The sequence below is a fragment of the Enoplosus armatus genome, chromosome 11 (assembly GCF_043641665.1).
Source record: "Enoplosus armatus isolate fEnoArm2 chromosome 11, fEnoArm2.hap1, whole genome shotgun sequence".
NCBI classification, from domain to species: Eukaryota; Metazoa; Chordata; class Actinopteri; order Centrarchiformes; family Enoplosidae; genus Enoplosus; species Enoplosus armatus.
Window position 1 is genome coordinate 18,499,440 of NC_092190.1, and position 15,516 is coordinate 18,514,955.

General features: G+C 39.7%; 1 protein-coding gene across 1 annotated transcript in view; it reads right to left on the reverse strand.

Moving 5' to 3' along the window:
- Positions 1-15,516, reverse strand: part of lrp1bb (low density lipoprotein receptor-related protein 1Bb) — a 219,538-nt gene that overhangs the window by 93,810 nt on the left and 110,212 nt on the right. The window contains exons 13-21 of the mRNA XM_070914847.1: positions 15,041-15,260; positions 13,976-14,165; positions 12,629-12,751; positions 12,183-12,326; positions 10,603-10,728; positions 9,492-9,605; positions 5,284-5,364; positions 4,953-5,123; positions 3,514-3,696 (exon numbers count right to left, since the gene is read on the reverse strand). Of these exons, the coding sequence (XP_070770948.1) occupies positions 3,514-3,696; positions 4,953-5,123; positions 5,284-5,364; positions 9,492-9,605; positions 10,603-10,728; positions 12,183-12,326; positions 12,629-12,751; positions 13,976-14,165; positions 15,041-15,260 (1,352 nt within the window). The remainder of the gene's footprint in view (positions 1-3,513; positions 3,697-4,952; positions 5,124-5,283; positions 5,365-9,491; positions 9,606-10,602; positions 10,729-12,182; positions 12,327-12,628; positions 12,752-13,975; positions 14,166-15,040; positions 15,261-15,516) is intronic.

Consider the following 15,516-nt stretch of genomic DNA (forward strand, 5'->3'; position numbering starts at 1 on the left):
GTGGCAGGTGGAACCACTGAGGGGGACGAGGAGGAAAACAATACAGATATCGGGATGTATCATTTTTGCACTGTCCCAGGTGAAGCTTGGCTCGCAGCATATTCCAATTTACAGTTTTTCCATCAAAGCTACATCACAGGGTTTTGAGATCCCACTGGTTTATGCTTGGTGCTGGATCAGTGCAAAACAGACGCGGGAGGCCGAAGCGACTGCTGTGTCTGTGTGTATGTTTGGCTTCATATCACTTCGGAGCTTTCCAGTTGTCCTGACAAAAAGGCAGTGCAGTTGCACATATGAAATTGCAAGCTCATGTGCTATTTAAGAGCACACTGTTTTCAATTAATTTCCATGTGTAAAATAAACCAAGAAAGTCCCCCAACTTCAATCTGATGGGTTCTATGAGTGTATGAATCTGTAGAAAGCAAAGGGGGGGGACAAGGATGTGGATGAAGAAGAGAAAAAAAAACATGTTGTTCTTCAGCGAGTGGGAGGCACACAAGGGAGAGAGTATTTCTAAGTGGGTTTATTAGGCATAACCATTTCTTATTATTTTGAGAGGGAAATACATTTTTTATATTCTTTCCAAATATAGAAAAGCTCAAACATCAAAAAGTTTCATCTTTAATTCAACAAAAAAGCAACATATCCACAGATGGATTTCCTACAGAGCTAGTAACTTTTTTATTTATGTTGCTTCCTCCTCTATGCATGGCTGAAGATTCATTATTAAATAATAGATGAGTAAATTCATAGCTGTTGTGTTGTTGTTGTTTTTTTTACTTTCCTTATCATGAAGGTAACTTAAGTTTCATTTGGCAGATGAATTTATTTTAATTTCACGTTAAATATAATAAATAATTATGGAACTGAATTGACCTGTAGATGTTGACCTAAAGCACTTTGTACAAAATGAGACTCTGGAGCATGCAACCTACATGCATATGTAACCCAAGTTGTATGAGCACAGACAGAACCTTCTAACGGGCTCTGTTGGGTTGACTACTCACCACTGCTAAAGAGCGCCCTGAAGTATGCATGCATGTGTTTTGATAATCAGCACATGCATCCGTGTCATACTATAAAAGTACCTACTAGGTCCTCAATGAACAACACCCACTTAACACCAGCGTATTCTGCTACTATTCAAGATAGATTCTGCCCTAGAATAGCCAGTAGCTGCCAACACAACCAGTCATGGTTGAGAAGAAGACGGTGGAGGTGACATACTTTCTCTACTCACAATGTACATAATGTAGAGCACTTCTCTAAACCGCTGTAAGCATATTCAGAGTGTAATAAATGGACGTGGGTAGAGGCAAAAATGTACCTGGGTGCATACCCAACCCAACGAGTGATAGTCATGGGCTAGAGACACTGACTATACTATAATCCTATCAATTTTGACCAGCCCATTCTAGCCTATTGCCCCATTTGAGACAGGTTCCCCCCATACTGGAGGCCTAGTCAAGGGGGTAGCTCCTCTACATGACAATCACCACATCAAAATGCTTTTTTTTAGTGATTCTACATTATATCTTGACCCATCATTGAGTAAACAGGTCGAATCTCCATTTTTAAATACCAAATAGTAAATTTTATACTCTTTATACCTTTTTTGTTCAAAAGCAAGTATATAAAAAATCTCTTCCATCCCCAAACACTTAAGGATAACCCAAACTATTTTCTACGTCAATCGACAGTTGACCTCAACACATCCCTCCTTTAACTAAATGTTTTTTTGTGAACAAATGGAAACCTCTGAACTCTACAGAAACTGCGTCAAATCTAATTCCTAATTTAACCCTCTTGGCCTCAAAGTGCCCAATTTAGAAAATCAAAATGTCTCCATTCACAGGAGCAACTTCTCTTCATCATCTCTCTTTGATTAAGATACCCTCTCAATTCCAATACATTTAAAGCGCGAGATTGGATGGTCCATTTTTTACAGGTTCGATTTGTTGTATTGAGCGCAAGCTCCACATTAAAAATTCCTGTCTTTGTTTGACTTTTATCTTAAATGTGTTGAAATGCATCCATCTCCAAAGGTTGAATATTCAGGAAAAAGCATCCATATTCCCAGCATTCAAATTGGGTATAGGTCTAGAATGAGGTCTCATATCTTTGTTTTATCTGGGAAATTGGAAAAAAAAACAGAGAAATACATAAATACATAAATACTTTCTCACTTTAATCCATCAGAACTGTTAAGATGGCTCCTTTTAGAAACCCTTTTGAATATTGTTGGAGAGGGCACGTTGTTCTTCTGGGGAGGACAGAACAAACTGCACCAGTGCACAGGGGTGTGACACTGCAGAATTAGAGTGAATAATAACTGTGTGGTCTAACCAACCCTTCACCATGCAGCGTTGCTTCCATTCTTGATAATGCTGTCAAGGGATGAGCTGAAAGCTGCGAAGCTAAAGACAGAAAGCAACAGAATTTTTCTCTGACCTTCTCCTTTCAGCTGCTGAGAGAAAATGGATGCTGGGTTTGGGTAGATGGGGAGTTTAAACAGGCCATTTAAATGGTTGGCCTAATTGGTCGAACAAGTACATGCAAACTTCACTACACTGCTCCAAAGTGGAGAATGGTTAAGCCTCTAGAGCCTGTCAGAGAGTGAAGCCTTTATAAAATGGAAGAGAGCCATTTGGCAGCTTAATTTGTAACTGATACACAAAAAATGACTGAGATACTTTCCTCCTCTCTTAAGACCCGAGCAAAAGACTGGAGAGGAAATTATCTTTTATTTTGTTGGCTCAGAAGACATTGTTTATTACAGCTTTCAGTGTGAAGGTTAAGTAGTGCGAAAGTCTAACTCAATTTTTTTTTACATGGAAAAGGTTTTGTCATCTGTTCATGAGAGTTAAAGCTTTAGGCTATGTTCAAACTCCACACCGTCATGATTAATTTACAAGTGAAATTCATGATTGTTTTTGATAACTGTTCATTTGCTATGATGTAACCCACACACAGAGTAAAAGAGGATGAAAATGAGGAAAATCAGTTTTTATTCCATGTGTCTTCACATTATTTCTATGTAACGCTATACTATAGTCAATAATCAAGTCTGCTGATTTGGCTTTCTCTCTGATGCTGTGTGTTACTGTCCTTCATGCTCAAATTAGTTCCTCCATGCCGCCACAGTGCTAAAATTATAACATCTGTCTCAGGCGAATGATGCAAGAGTTACTTACTGAACTCAAATGCAAGCTGAATTTAGTTTTCATGCCTCAGGATTGGATTTTATACCGCAGACCAACCAAAACTGTTAGTGTAAGACTAATGAAGTGTAAAAATCAACACTATGACAGTGTTACGTATGTCAGAGTTTATCTAAAACTCCTGGAAGATATTTCACAGCCATGTCACAGCTATACTGTAGGTATTGATCATCAATTTAATGACCAAAATCCTGTGACAATTCACAATAAAAATAGAAAAGGGAGCACCACCTTTGGCACCTTTTAACATAAAATAGCTGTTGTCAACGTATCAGTGTTCTGTATTCACTACCTGTATCTTTGCAGGTGAATTTGGCCTTGGGGTCACACATCCTTTTGGTGCCCTCACAGTCTTTCTCATCGCTCCCGTCCTCACAGTCCTTGTCTCCGTCACATCTCCAGCGTTCTGGGATGCAGGTTCCATCTGCGACACAGTGGAATTCCTCTCCACTGCACTCAATCACAGATGGCAGCACTGAAACAAAAGTCATTCGACGGTTACTGTTTCATAGATCTACGGCACACTGTCATGGGCAAAGGCACAACAGTATTGAACTATAAGACGTCATTTTTCACTCTTTACAAATATTTATCTTTGCAAGCGGGGCACTTGGCAGCAATAGTGGGTCAGTTCGTTCCAAAGAGGGACGTTATTTCACTTCCAGCATTTAAGGTTTATGTCTCCAAGATGTTTCTGTCTTGTTTAATGACTCTGGTCACTATATCTTTCTACAGAGGGGTTCATTACAAATAAAAGAAACTGGTGCTATTACACCATTATGTTGTACGTGTTAGGTTGCAGGTCACTGAACATACCCGGTGATGATAATGAATGCTTAAAGTAAATGGCAGCGTGAAATATATCACACGTTTTTTGAGATGTTTTCATGATGGTTTGATATTTACAGAACAAAATTACATATTTTAATCCTATAGAGAAGTTCTAAACCAAATAACACCAAGAGAACTAGAATAACATCAGACAGGTTCTTGATCAGTTTTATCGGGATACATTATCCATTTTTCAGCAGAACATAATGACCAGCAATATGCATTCAAGTCATGGCATTGTGCATTCAGTGTAGACAATGGTCTGAATCTGATTAACCATTTGCTTGGCACTTAAAAGTCAAACCCAACACAACAGCCGGGGAAAAGCTAAGACAGATTCAATCCCCTGGAGTAAAAGCAGAAGCAGACACGGGGGAGTGGAGAAGCCTGCTGTTCCCATCAGGAAACAGTTTGATGAATAGTCTACACATTCTAGTGACAAGCAAGTGAGCTGTGAGTTTCTAGGAGCTTGCATGAGGTTTCTGTGGTAATTAGATTAAATGATTCAACTCCTGATGGTAAAATTCCCCCGAACAGAGGCAAGATAAGATTAGTCACACGTGTGTGAAAACAAAGTTATTGGACTCAAGCTGATTAAATGTTAAACTTGTAATTACAACACCTAAATTTAAACATTGCTTTGAATTGCAAATAAAATCATTGGCACGCTAAAACAGATATACACTCCCATAAAGGTGCTACCAGACAACCCTGCTGCCTGCTGATCGGTACACAAATTAAAAAAGAGCCTCAGTGATGACTTCATATATACTAGGGTATAAATAAATAATACATTGGCTTCATACTTCTAACATTTTGATGTGTTGGAGGGGATGTGTTAGTGTATCTTTTTATCTGACATTTCACAGCATTTTAAAAAGGCAATGCGGACATTCTTACATGCTGATCCACCTCTGCAGGTCATGTTCTCATCACTGAAGTCTCCACAGTCATTGTCACCATCACAGGCCCAGTGGTCTGGGATACAGCGGCCACTGGTGCACTGGAATTGGGTATTGGAGCAGGACTGGATGCAGCCCACTTCATCACTGCCATCTCCGCAGTCATCATCTACACACGAACAAACAGTCATGAAAGTAATAAATAAATATATCTTGGCTAAAATGAATGTAATGGTGGAATCAACAGACACATTAACTCATGACCACACTTTGATTTTTATGAGTAACTTCAAAAGGGTTGTCAACTTCAAAAGGGTTCTTGTCCTCACCTGAATCACAATGCCACTTCACACTGATGCATCGTCCATTGGAACAGCTGAACTGAGTGAGGGGCTCACATGTGGGGAAGGCTGAAAAGGTACACATAAAATACAATACCAGTATAAGCTAAACACATACTTGCACATCAGGATCAGGAAACTGCAACTGCAAGTCCATGTCCTAACAACTATGCTTCGCCTATTTGAATTATTATTATTAATTCATTCATCATATGATTTAGTTTCTCCACACTATTCAGGTTTTATCAGCAAAGTTATATAACTTGAGTCATATTACTTTAGAAAATGTAGAAAAATAATTCTGTGGTTGAAATTGTTAAGATTGAATCAAGGCAGCCTCACTAGTAATTGTGTAATTGTGCAGCACTTGAAAACTGTGACCTGCTGGTTGAGGATATAAAAAGTCAGAGGATCACCAAAGTCATTAGGATTCACCCTCTGGGCACCATGGCTATCCGTGCAAAATTTCAAGGCAATCCATTGAGTAGTTTTCAAAATATTTCACTAAAACAAATAAATGTCAACCTCATGGTGGCGCTACAGAAAAAGTAAGGGGATCATCAAAGTCTGTAGGATTCAACCTCTGGGGAACATGAATGTCTGTACAAAATGTGATGGCAATCTATCCAATAGTCCCTGAGGACTGACAGTCCCATCCCTAGGGCCACGCCACTAGCATGCTAATAATATGCATATAGTTATATGTGGTGATCACATTACTGTTACCGACTAAAGTTATGACATGAATTGCAGCTCAGGTACCTCATCTTCAGAAATACTATAAAATATTGTCAGTGTTACAGCTGGCCCTGGATAGAAGAAGATAAAAGTTGAGAATAATCTGAAATTCCTCTTTTGATTAAGGCTTTGTACTAAAGGCAGCCTTGCACAACCATGTTTCATTCACAACAAGTTCTGTTTTCAGATGTCCTCTTTCGATCAATGCCTCCAATCACAAAACTATATGTGTAAAAACATGCCTGGCCCTGAAACAAAAAAGAAAATAATCCCACTCTGTCGTGTTGCACAAAGAGCTGCAGTCACATCATGGCTGAGTCGGCATGTCATATATGCTGATTCCACATGGGGTTCATGGCTGAGAGGGAGGGAGAAATGATGCATCTGTAGGTGCTTGTCTTGAGGGTAATGTGAATATTGCAATTAAGTAAATGACTTGAGCTGACATATTACATTCACCATGTAGTAACAGCCACCTTTTCATTTATGTAATTGTTTATCTCCACATACGGCTCCTATTGCATCCTCTGCAAACTCTGGAAGTGGTGTGTGTCTCCTAAGGTTTCCCCTACTCTCTCCATAAAGATACAATTCCCTATGGGCTGAGGTTGCTGTGTTTGCTGCTGATGTGGCCCCATTACAGCCAATCTACTGTACATGTAGGTGATATTGGACTTTTTATACAAACTCAAAGTGACAATGCAAGCTGGTGAAAGCAAATAAATTACCACCTCTAATCTTTCAATAGCTGATCCAACATCCATCGCTGCAGTAAGGATTCGACTGCATTTTGTGGACTGATGACATTGTCAGGACCAACATTTGAATTCCCATCAGATACTATTCTTGTTTCCAATTTTCAGATACTGTATATACAGTACTTTTCAAAATATCCTTACTGGATGCCTGAAGCTTTATTGACTTCAGTATGAAATGCAAGTCTATATTTGAATTGATTTGTTGGCTGCTGCTGCTGCTGCCTGGAATACCTTGGGTGCCGTCGAGCAGACACATCGTATCTTTATCAGACAAGTGTCTACTATATTTCCCACAAATGTGTTAGGTCTCACTGACAGTGCATGACTGGTTGGAATTTAACATTCATTAAAAATGAAGCACGAACATCCATAAATAATGAAGTTTTCAAGTAAACAGTGAGCCTGGCAAAAAAATGGAACACTGGCATCCATAAGTAATGGCGGCTTCAAGTGAACAGAGAGCCCAATATGAGACACTGTGTGACAACTACTAAACTACTGACAAACAAAATCCAAATTAGCATCAATCTCTAAGGCGGCCACCACTGAGCTTCAGGTGTTCCAAAACCCACAGTAGCGCCACTGAAGCTAAGTAAGCTGCCAGAGCTGCACAGTAGAGTGCCTACAGAGAAGTAATGCCTGAGGAAGCTCAGACAACAGTATGGGAGAGAATATGTTTTGGTGCTCAGCTTGATTATGATTGAATGAAGCCGAGCATGAACTTTAATTACTGCTTACACCCTGGCTGTTTGTGACTGCGTATTGAAGCAGCTTAGAACACACAAAGGGAGGCTGAGGCGATACAGCACAGCACAGCATTTGGCAAACATCAATCACTGTAAAAGGCTGATTTAATACAAATAGTGATTAAAGGGGAATCTGAAAACCTTTGCCCCCATCTTTTAAATGTATGCTGGTAATTCAGCCAGTTCAACTTCACTGATGAAAACATATCTTATGGCCTAAAACCCTCTTTTCCCTTGCATAAAAAAAAGGTTAAATACATCTTCAAAGAACTCCAAAAAGCTCAGGCCGTCATGGCGTGCCATGTATTTTTCTCATTTATGTTTTCCAAGATTAGACTGCAACTTTTGCTAACTGAAGCTGACAGTTTGTATAATACTACTGAGACACAACTTAAGAACAGTGAACTACTGTACAAAAGCATGCAGTTTACTCAGCACCACCCCTCTAAGCTCATGCCATCAGTGACGACCTGTCTAGGCATCAATAATTCAACTCAAAGAGACTAGCAAAATATTCAAGAAGTCACAAAAAATGATGAGCAGCTACGAGTAGCCTTCTTCAAAGTATTTCTGAAGTACTTGAGTGTTTGGCAAGTGGTGCACCAACCAATAAGTATATTTGGAATAGTATAGTAATAGTAGCTTAACTCTTAACAAAATGTGTTTTTCAAATGAATGTTAGATTCAAAGTCTCTCAATAATTTGTTTCAACATAGCCACGGAAAATAACGCCAGTGGGTCTGTGAGGCTGTACATTGCAAAGTGTTGCTTTGAGCTAAATGCTAATGTCTGCATGCTACCAGTCAATGATGCTAATGACCTAACGATGCAGATGTTTAGCTCTAACATTGTTTACCATGTTCATCATCTTAGTTTAGCATGTTGAGATAGGCTGCCTAAAGTACAGCTGAAGCTGACGGGAATGTCATTAGTTTGGCTAGTATTTAGTCATAAACCATATTATTGGACAAATTAAAACACATGTCATGGCAGTCCATCCAATAGTTGGCAAGACATTTCACTCAAAACCACAAAGGCCAACCTCATCGTCAGAAATGAATGAAAGTGATGAATGTTCATACATCTAGTTTAAGTTGAGATATTTCACAGGATAAGTGAAAATTGTGACCTGCTGGTGGCGCTAGATGAAAAGTCAGTGGAGCATCATCATCCTCTGGGCACCATCAACATCTGTACCAAATGTTATGGCAATCCATCCAATAGTAGTTAAGATATTTTGTCTGGACTTAAGCAGCAGTCTAACTGACAGACATTGTGATGCCTAGAGCTACGCCGCTAGCAGGCCAAAAAAACAATCCTTTGCCTCTACTTCATGTATCAGGACATATGGTTGTGTGTTATGGACTTCATCACTATAGGAGGACAACTAGAATACTTTTTTTTTTTAATGGGACTAAAAATAACAAGTCAACAGGTCCAATTATTTCCATCAGCCTACGGCTTCCTTGGTGTTCTTTTACAGGACATTATGTGAAAAAAAGAAGAATTTTATCATAATGCACCAATCACATCAAATTACATCAAATGTAGTGCAGTGTGAGTGCTGCTCAGCATTTTCTGACAAATTGACAAGTATAAAGTCACATTTGCAGAATGAAAAGTTTTGAGTTTTGAAATTTCACTGTCTGATGATGTAATCAGACGGCATCAGTAATGTTAATGTGCAACCCTATCACCCTTCAGATATTTATATATATATATAAGACAGTAAAAAAAAAAAAACATCTTGCTCATTGTAGCTTTAAACATAACCCGATTAGGCATAAAATTATTACATGCGAGGAGTAAACACCTAGTGATTGTTAGTCCTTATTAGTATTCCATTCATTCACCGAGCCGGCCTATTTTACATTTTGACCGAATACAGCAACACAAATAGCAGTGTCAGAGTGACACCTGAATGACATGTGGTAAATAGCCATGTGTGACTCACTGCATGATATTTCATCAGACATATCCCCACAGTCATCCTCCCGGTCACAGCTCCAGGCTCGAGGTATACATCGCCCGTTCTGGCAGGAGAACTGGTCAGCCTGACAGGGCTGGGCTGAGAAAGAAAAAGGAAGCCACTTAATTCAATCACACGTGCACAAGTCAATGCAGGATTTGCACAACAACTCTAATGATCACTACATCACCAGGATGTCAATGTCTGCAGAGGCCAAATTTGTTTTCACTCAATCACACGGTACAGAATGGAAAGTCTGAAGGCCATGGGAAACGTGCTGGTGTTTGACAGGCCGTCAGTTACATGCTGCGCGGCCATGATGAACACGCATGGACAGCGCACAAGTGATGTCTTGCTGATGTGGGATATACATGTCAATCTGACCATGAGGAAAGATGCATCATCCTCTGGCTAATGCTCATTGATTGATCCTCTGAGAATAAAAAGCTTCTGAGAGACACCATTGAGGACATGGGAGGCAATGTGATATACTGTAAGTGTTCCTGACATACAGTTGCCTCTCGTAGGTGCCACAGCTCTTTGATACTGGAGAGTGCTCTCACACAATGAGATTGATTACCCTGTACTGAAGCTACTCCGGAGCCGCAAGGTATAATAGTGATGACAAAACCTGAGACCTCTGTTCAAAATGATGTTCAAGACTTGATGAATAAAGCACATTTATGAATTTTATGAAAAGATGTTAAGTGAAAAAATTTAATGTTTTACTGTATAGATGAGAGAGCAGTTTATTCTGTTATTACTCTTACGGTCTACATAAGCTTGATTGAAATGTATTACAAAATCAATTACAAAAGTACATTAAGCAACTGAACAATCCAGAAACAACAATATGTCGCTCTGATGTCACTATTTTACAAAATGACACTTCAGTGTTCATTAATAGAATAACTGATGTCTGTTTTGAGGCAAACAAAAGTGTAAACAGATTGAAAATCAATCAGTGTGCAAAGAGAACCAATGATACCAGATGAAAGATAAGTACCTTTCGTACATGTGACGTAATCGTAAAATGATTAAACTGCAGCCAAAGCTGCACTGACTCGAAGACGAACATAAGTGTTACAGCACATACCTGAGCATGTAGTGTTGGCCTCATCCTCATTGTTACCGCAGTCATTTGTTCCATCGCAAAGCCATCTTTTGGGAATGCAGCGATTGTTGGTGCATTTGAACTGATCAATGGGACATGTGTGATTGTCTGCAAAGAATTCAAACAGCAACTGAGTCAGAGACCTTGCATGCTCTTACAGCTCTTACACATAAGTTAATAAAAAAAGAATGAAAAAAAAATCAAGAATATTTCACAAAGCCTTAATCTTAAGACTAAAAGTCACATTTTCAATTTCTATAGCAAGGTAGCTGAAATGTGCATTCTTAACATTCAAGCTTCTATCAGTTATTCGGCCCATCTGATCGTTCTTATGGGGGAAAAAGTTCCATGTTCATACAGAGAATATTCACAGCTACAGCTGATCTTACACTGACAGACCAGCAAGCCATGTTAGGAACCATAAAAGGGAACAACGTTTTAGAGAATCTCACTCAAGGTCTCTCCTTGGTGGTTTGTCTTTAAGAGGAAGTATTGAGAGTCTCCATAACATGTGTGGTCTTATGTATATTTGTTATGTGCTTATTGTGCCTTGATTTTTGTTTGATATAAAACCACTTTCACAAAATATCTTTTATAAAAACATAAAATATACTTCACTGGAACTAGCAGCCAAGCTCCTTATTTTCTTTTCAATCATTTCATTTAACTGTAATGACCATGAGCCCCACCACTCATAGATCATACTGAATTAATGTGAGCAAATTTCTGTGCAGTTCTGGGATGTTGTGACGCTGTATGTGCATGATAAACTACCTTTGATTTTGAGACAACATAATTCATAATACCAACAGACAGTGGTGAAATTTCTCAATGCCAGATGCTGCAAGACCGTGCTACACTGAGCCCAGTGTTTTGGTCAAATGAGTTCTGTAATCATCTGGTGTCTTGTCTTCCATCATCTGAAATACATTTTCATTGTGTCCTGAAATTAAATAACATGTTGTCAGAAGTCAAATTCCTCTGGCTTATGACAACGAGAGACCAAATTGCTGTGGAGCATTTGCGATTATTTATTCACAGCACAACATTACCTTTATACAGCTGGCATCCACATTCATCTATTTTCAAATAAAACTTGTAAATTCTCAGGAAGACTCCATCCCCACTAAGCAAACCACATTATTAGATTGTTGAAATATATTATATCGAAGCAGAGCAGATAGCTGATGTTTCAATCCTGATAATTCTCGCACAGGATAAGATTATGATACTTTGCTTTCAGGAGAAAAAAAAAAACTAACCAGCATCCAAGCATCTAACATGATGTTTATCTAACTGAAGAGCAAAACCACTTCAGCAAGAGCAAAAGGGGCAACAGGAGTGTGGAGGCGGAACACTTTACACCCCTACTTCAGTGACATTTAGGAACATAGAAGTTGACAGCCAAAGAGAATCAGCCTTAAAAAGCTTGTGCTTTTCTGGCTTGGAGCATGGCTGTGCATGTAAGTGTATTGACATGTACAGCATCTGTACATACAACGTATTTGTGCGTTTGCATGCAGTGTGTTGGCCTGCAGGCAGACACATTTTAAGATCCTCACAGCAGCTGTGGGTCTCCTCATCACTTCCGTCCAGACAGTCGTCATCTCCATCACACTTCCACGCGGCCCGTATGCAGCGATGATTGTGGCACTGGAACTCATCACTTTTACATCGCTGTGGCTCTAAACCACTGCTGGAGGCTTCTGGGAGAAACAGTGGTGAGACAAAATCAACCAGAGATTTCCTATGAAGTATGTGTTTAGGGGAAATTATTGGCGTAGCTATAATAGCACACAAAACATGTTAATAATGTCTCGTGACCCCATATGTAACTACTGGGAGTTGGCTTATATTTCTGGAGACCCACTGAGATCATTTCCCACCGGTATTTATTTGTTTATTAGCAGATATGCATACATAGATATGGGTATTATTTGATCTTTGTCCCACAGGATGAAGCCAGGATTAAAGTATACACTCTGTCTGATTCATTATGTCCTCCTACCTGCACAGGTGACATTGTTCTTCTCCAGAACCTGGTTGTCAGCGCAGGCACACACTCTGCCTCCTGGGATGGCAAGGCAGAGGGTACCGCAGCCCCCATAATTCACGCTGCACGCGTTGTCACCTGGAGAAATAGATCCCAAATAAGGTGTCTTGCTCATTTAAAGCTACATTTTCTAAGTGTCAGGGGTTTCTGTTGTTTTTTTGTCTATTTTCCCATTGTACAGTGAACACAGGGGTTCAGAGGTCACTTTAAACCGTGCAAAAGAAAAAATCCTCTCATTAATACAAAACTCATTACCTGTCTTGGAGAGACATGCCAGGAGTATACCACGTGATCTATAACCACATGTCTAGTGAATTATTGGGAACACTGTGGGTGAGAGACATTTGACATTTTTATCTTTCTTGGAGGAATAATTGTCTTTCTGGACAAAGCTGACATTCTCCAAAAGGGAAAAAAAATACTGTCACATATAAAGTTAAGGCATAAGACACCTTTGTCACTTTTATTTAACACAGAGCCCAAAGGCAGTGCCTGAGCCAATGAGATAAAGTGCTTGGTTTTGAAAGAGCCAATCAGTAATACTCAGAGGACTGGACAGCCAATTAATCTATCCAGTGACATGAACAATGGAGAAGCGTCCCGCAAAAGATTGTCTGTATGGTGTGAACTAGGCTGTGCATGCAGTAGCCAACCATTCATCTGCATCATATACTTGGCATGGCACACAATCCTTTAAATCATGGTCTTTAGAATAAAACAAACTCATCTCTTGAATCTAAAACCACATCACTGGACTGTATAAAACTATATTTCTCTACATTTAGAGCAATAGCATCAACCTCCCCTTGATTGTGGAGTGGGTGTCTGAGCCCTGTTTTTACATGTCTTATTATGGGATAACAAAGGAAACGCCTGCTGTGAGGGCCAATGCAGTTCTCCACTGTCAGCCATATCCCACCCCGCTCCTATCTGTTCCTTTCAGCTTTCTAACAGCATGAATCCATCATCATTTGTTACAGAATTGAGCAAACCCCTCCAAACCTTGGTCACCTTATTTAACTTCATAGACTGAAGCCCCAAGAGATTTTAAAGTAACTGTCACTGTTGATCAATGCACTGGTTTACACCATGAAATTTGACACCAATGGGCACACATGCGAAATCTCTGGAGTATAAATATCTAAGTGCTCTCCATTAAAGAAGTGTGTACAGGGGATACAAATGCCTGGACACCCAGCACAAAGTGGGTGTATTTCCGGTGCAAAACAGCCACTTTCTCTGTTAGGGAAGCTATGGTTCAGTGGCACTGGATGAGGAGGAAATGAAGAAAAAGCAGCCAACCTTGCTGACTCTGTGCGTCGTAGACACGCAGGCCAAACAGTGGTGGTCTCTCGCTCCGCAGAAGAGTGACATCACCGGTGGACAAGTCCAGCTGGAAGACCGAAGCATTCATGTACTCCGTCCAAAAGATGAAATTACGATAATGAGAGATTCCGAATGGATGGTTCAGCTCTTTTCCATTGTACACCACCTGGAACATGAAGCAAACATGCAGTGTAATCAAAAGATTAGGAGAGCTGTAGAAAGACACCATCAGCAACAAAAAAAATCAATCATCTCACACAGGGTTCTAGCTGTTTGAATATGGGCTTAGAAATTATTTGATCACAGTATATGATGAATGTGATTCAATTTCTTTGCACAAATTTATTCACGCGGTGCTGTCTGCTTATAATAATGTTTGCTAGAATCTTGGCATTGATTAAATAGCATTTGCAAATAATTCATTAGCTTAATATGCAAGTACAACTGCAGTTGACAGGAGCATTTGGGGATGAAGGACTGTCGTGTTGGCGGTTGTTGTGGGAAGAGGAGCAGTTTTCAATCATTTCACTGCTTTGCAGATTAACATTTTGTCATTGCTAAAATATAGAAATCAGTTTTGTACCCTGAAATTCTCATATAATATTGATGTGAAACTGAAAAGTCAACCACTGTATTTAATAGCAAATTGGTGATCAGACAGTAAAACACTTGCCAGTTTCTTTCAATATGACAATAAGTTGGACCAAAAAGGATGTAGAAGTTCCTCAGTCAGACAAATTTAAATCAAACTTGATTAACAAAGCATTTCTGAAGTCTGTTACAGTTAACAGTCTATTACAGTTACAAATTGCTTAATGACTTTTATGCTTTCTGTGTTTGGTGACCATTTTTTCAGGGTGTGAAACTACTTCAACTTGTGTTGACGCAATGAAATTAACGCATATAAATGAAGATGTTTATTCAGTTGGGATCTTGAATTCCACCCTGTGGCCTCTATTAAAATCTCACAAGCAGACTAACCCTCAAGTCTACCTGCAAATAAGTTTCTACATCATTAAACAACTCTACGGGATTTCTCACCATTCTTCCAGTCCCATTAAGGTGAATCCTCTCGATGTGATCGTAGTAGGCATCACACCAGTACATGGTGCTGCTGCTGTGATCCAGCGTCAGGCCATTGGGCCACAGCATGTTGGAGGTGACGAAGATACGGCGGTTGGATCCGTCCATCCAGGCTTTCTCTATCCGCCCTATGCTGTCATTGACTTCATCCTCTTCCCAGTCTGTCCAGTACATCCAGCTACCAGATACACAGATACACACAATTATTGCACCAATACACTGGCATAACAAGGCATTGCTTTAGTTCAGACAAGGATCTTTTACTTCCTGACACACTGGTGTTAGATGGCTGTGCTTCAGCAGCCTCATCCTGCTTTGATTTCTTATCAATCAATACACAGGTGACAACATGCTTCTGCAAATCATATATTCCATATCACAGTGAAATATGTCTTGTAGGTTGTGTTCTGTACACCCATGGGAAGGTATGACTG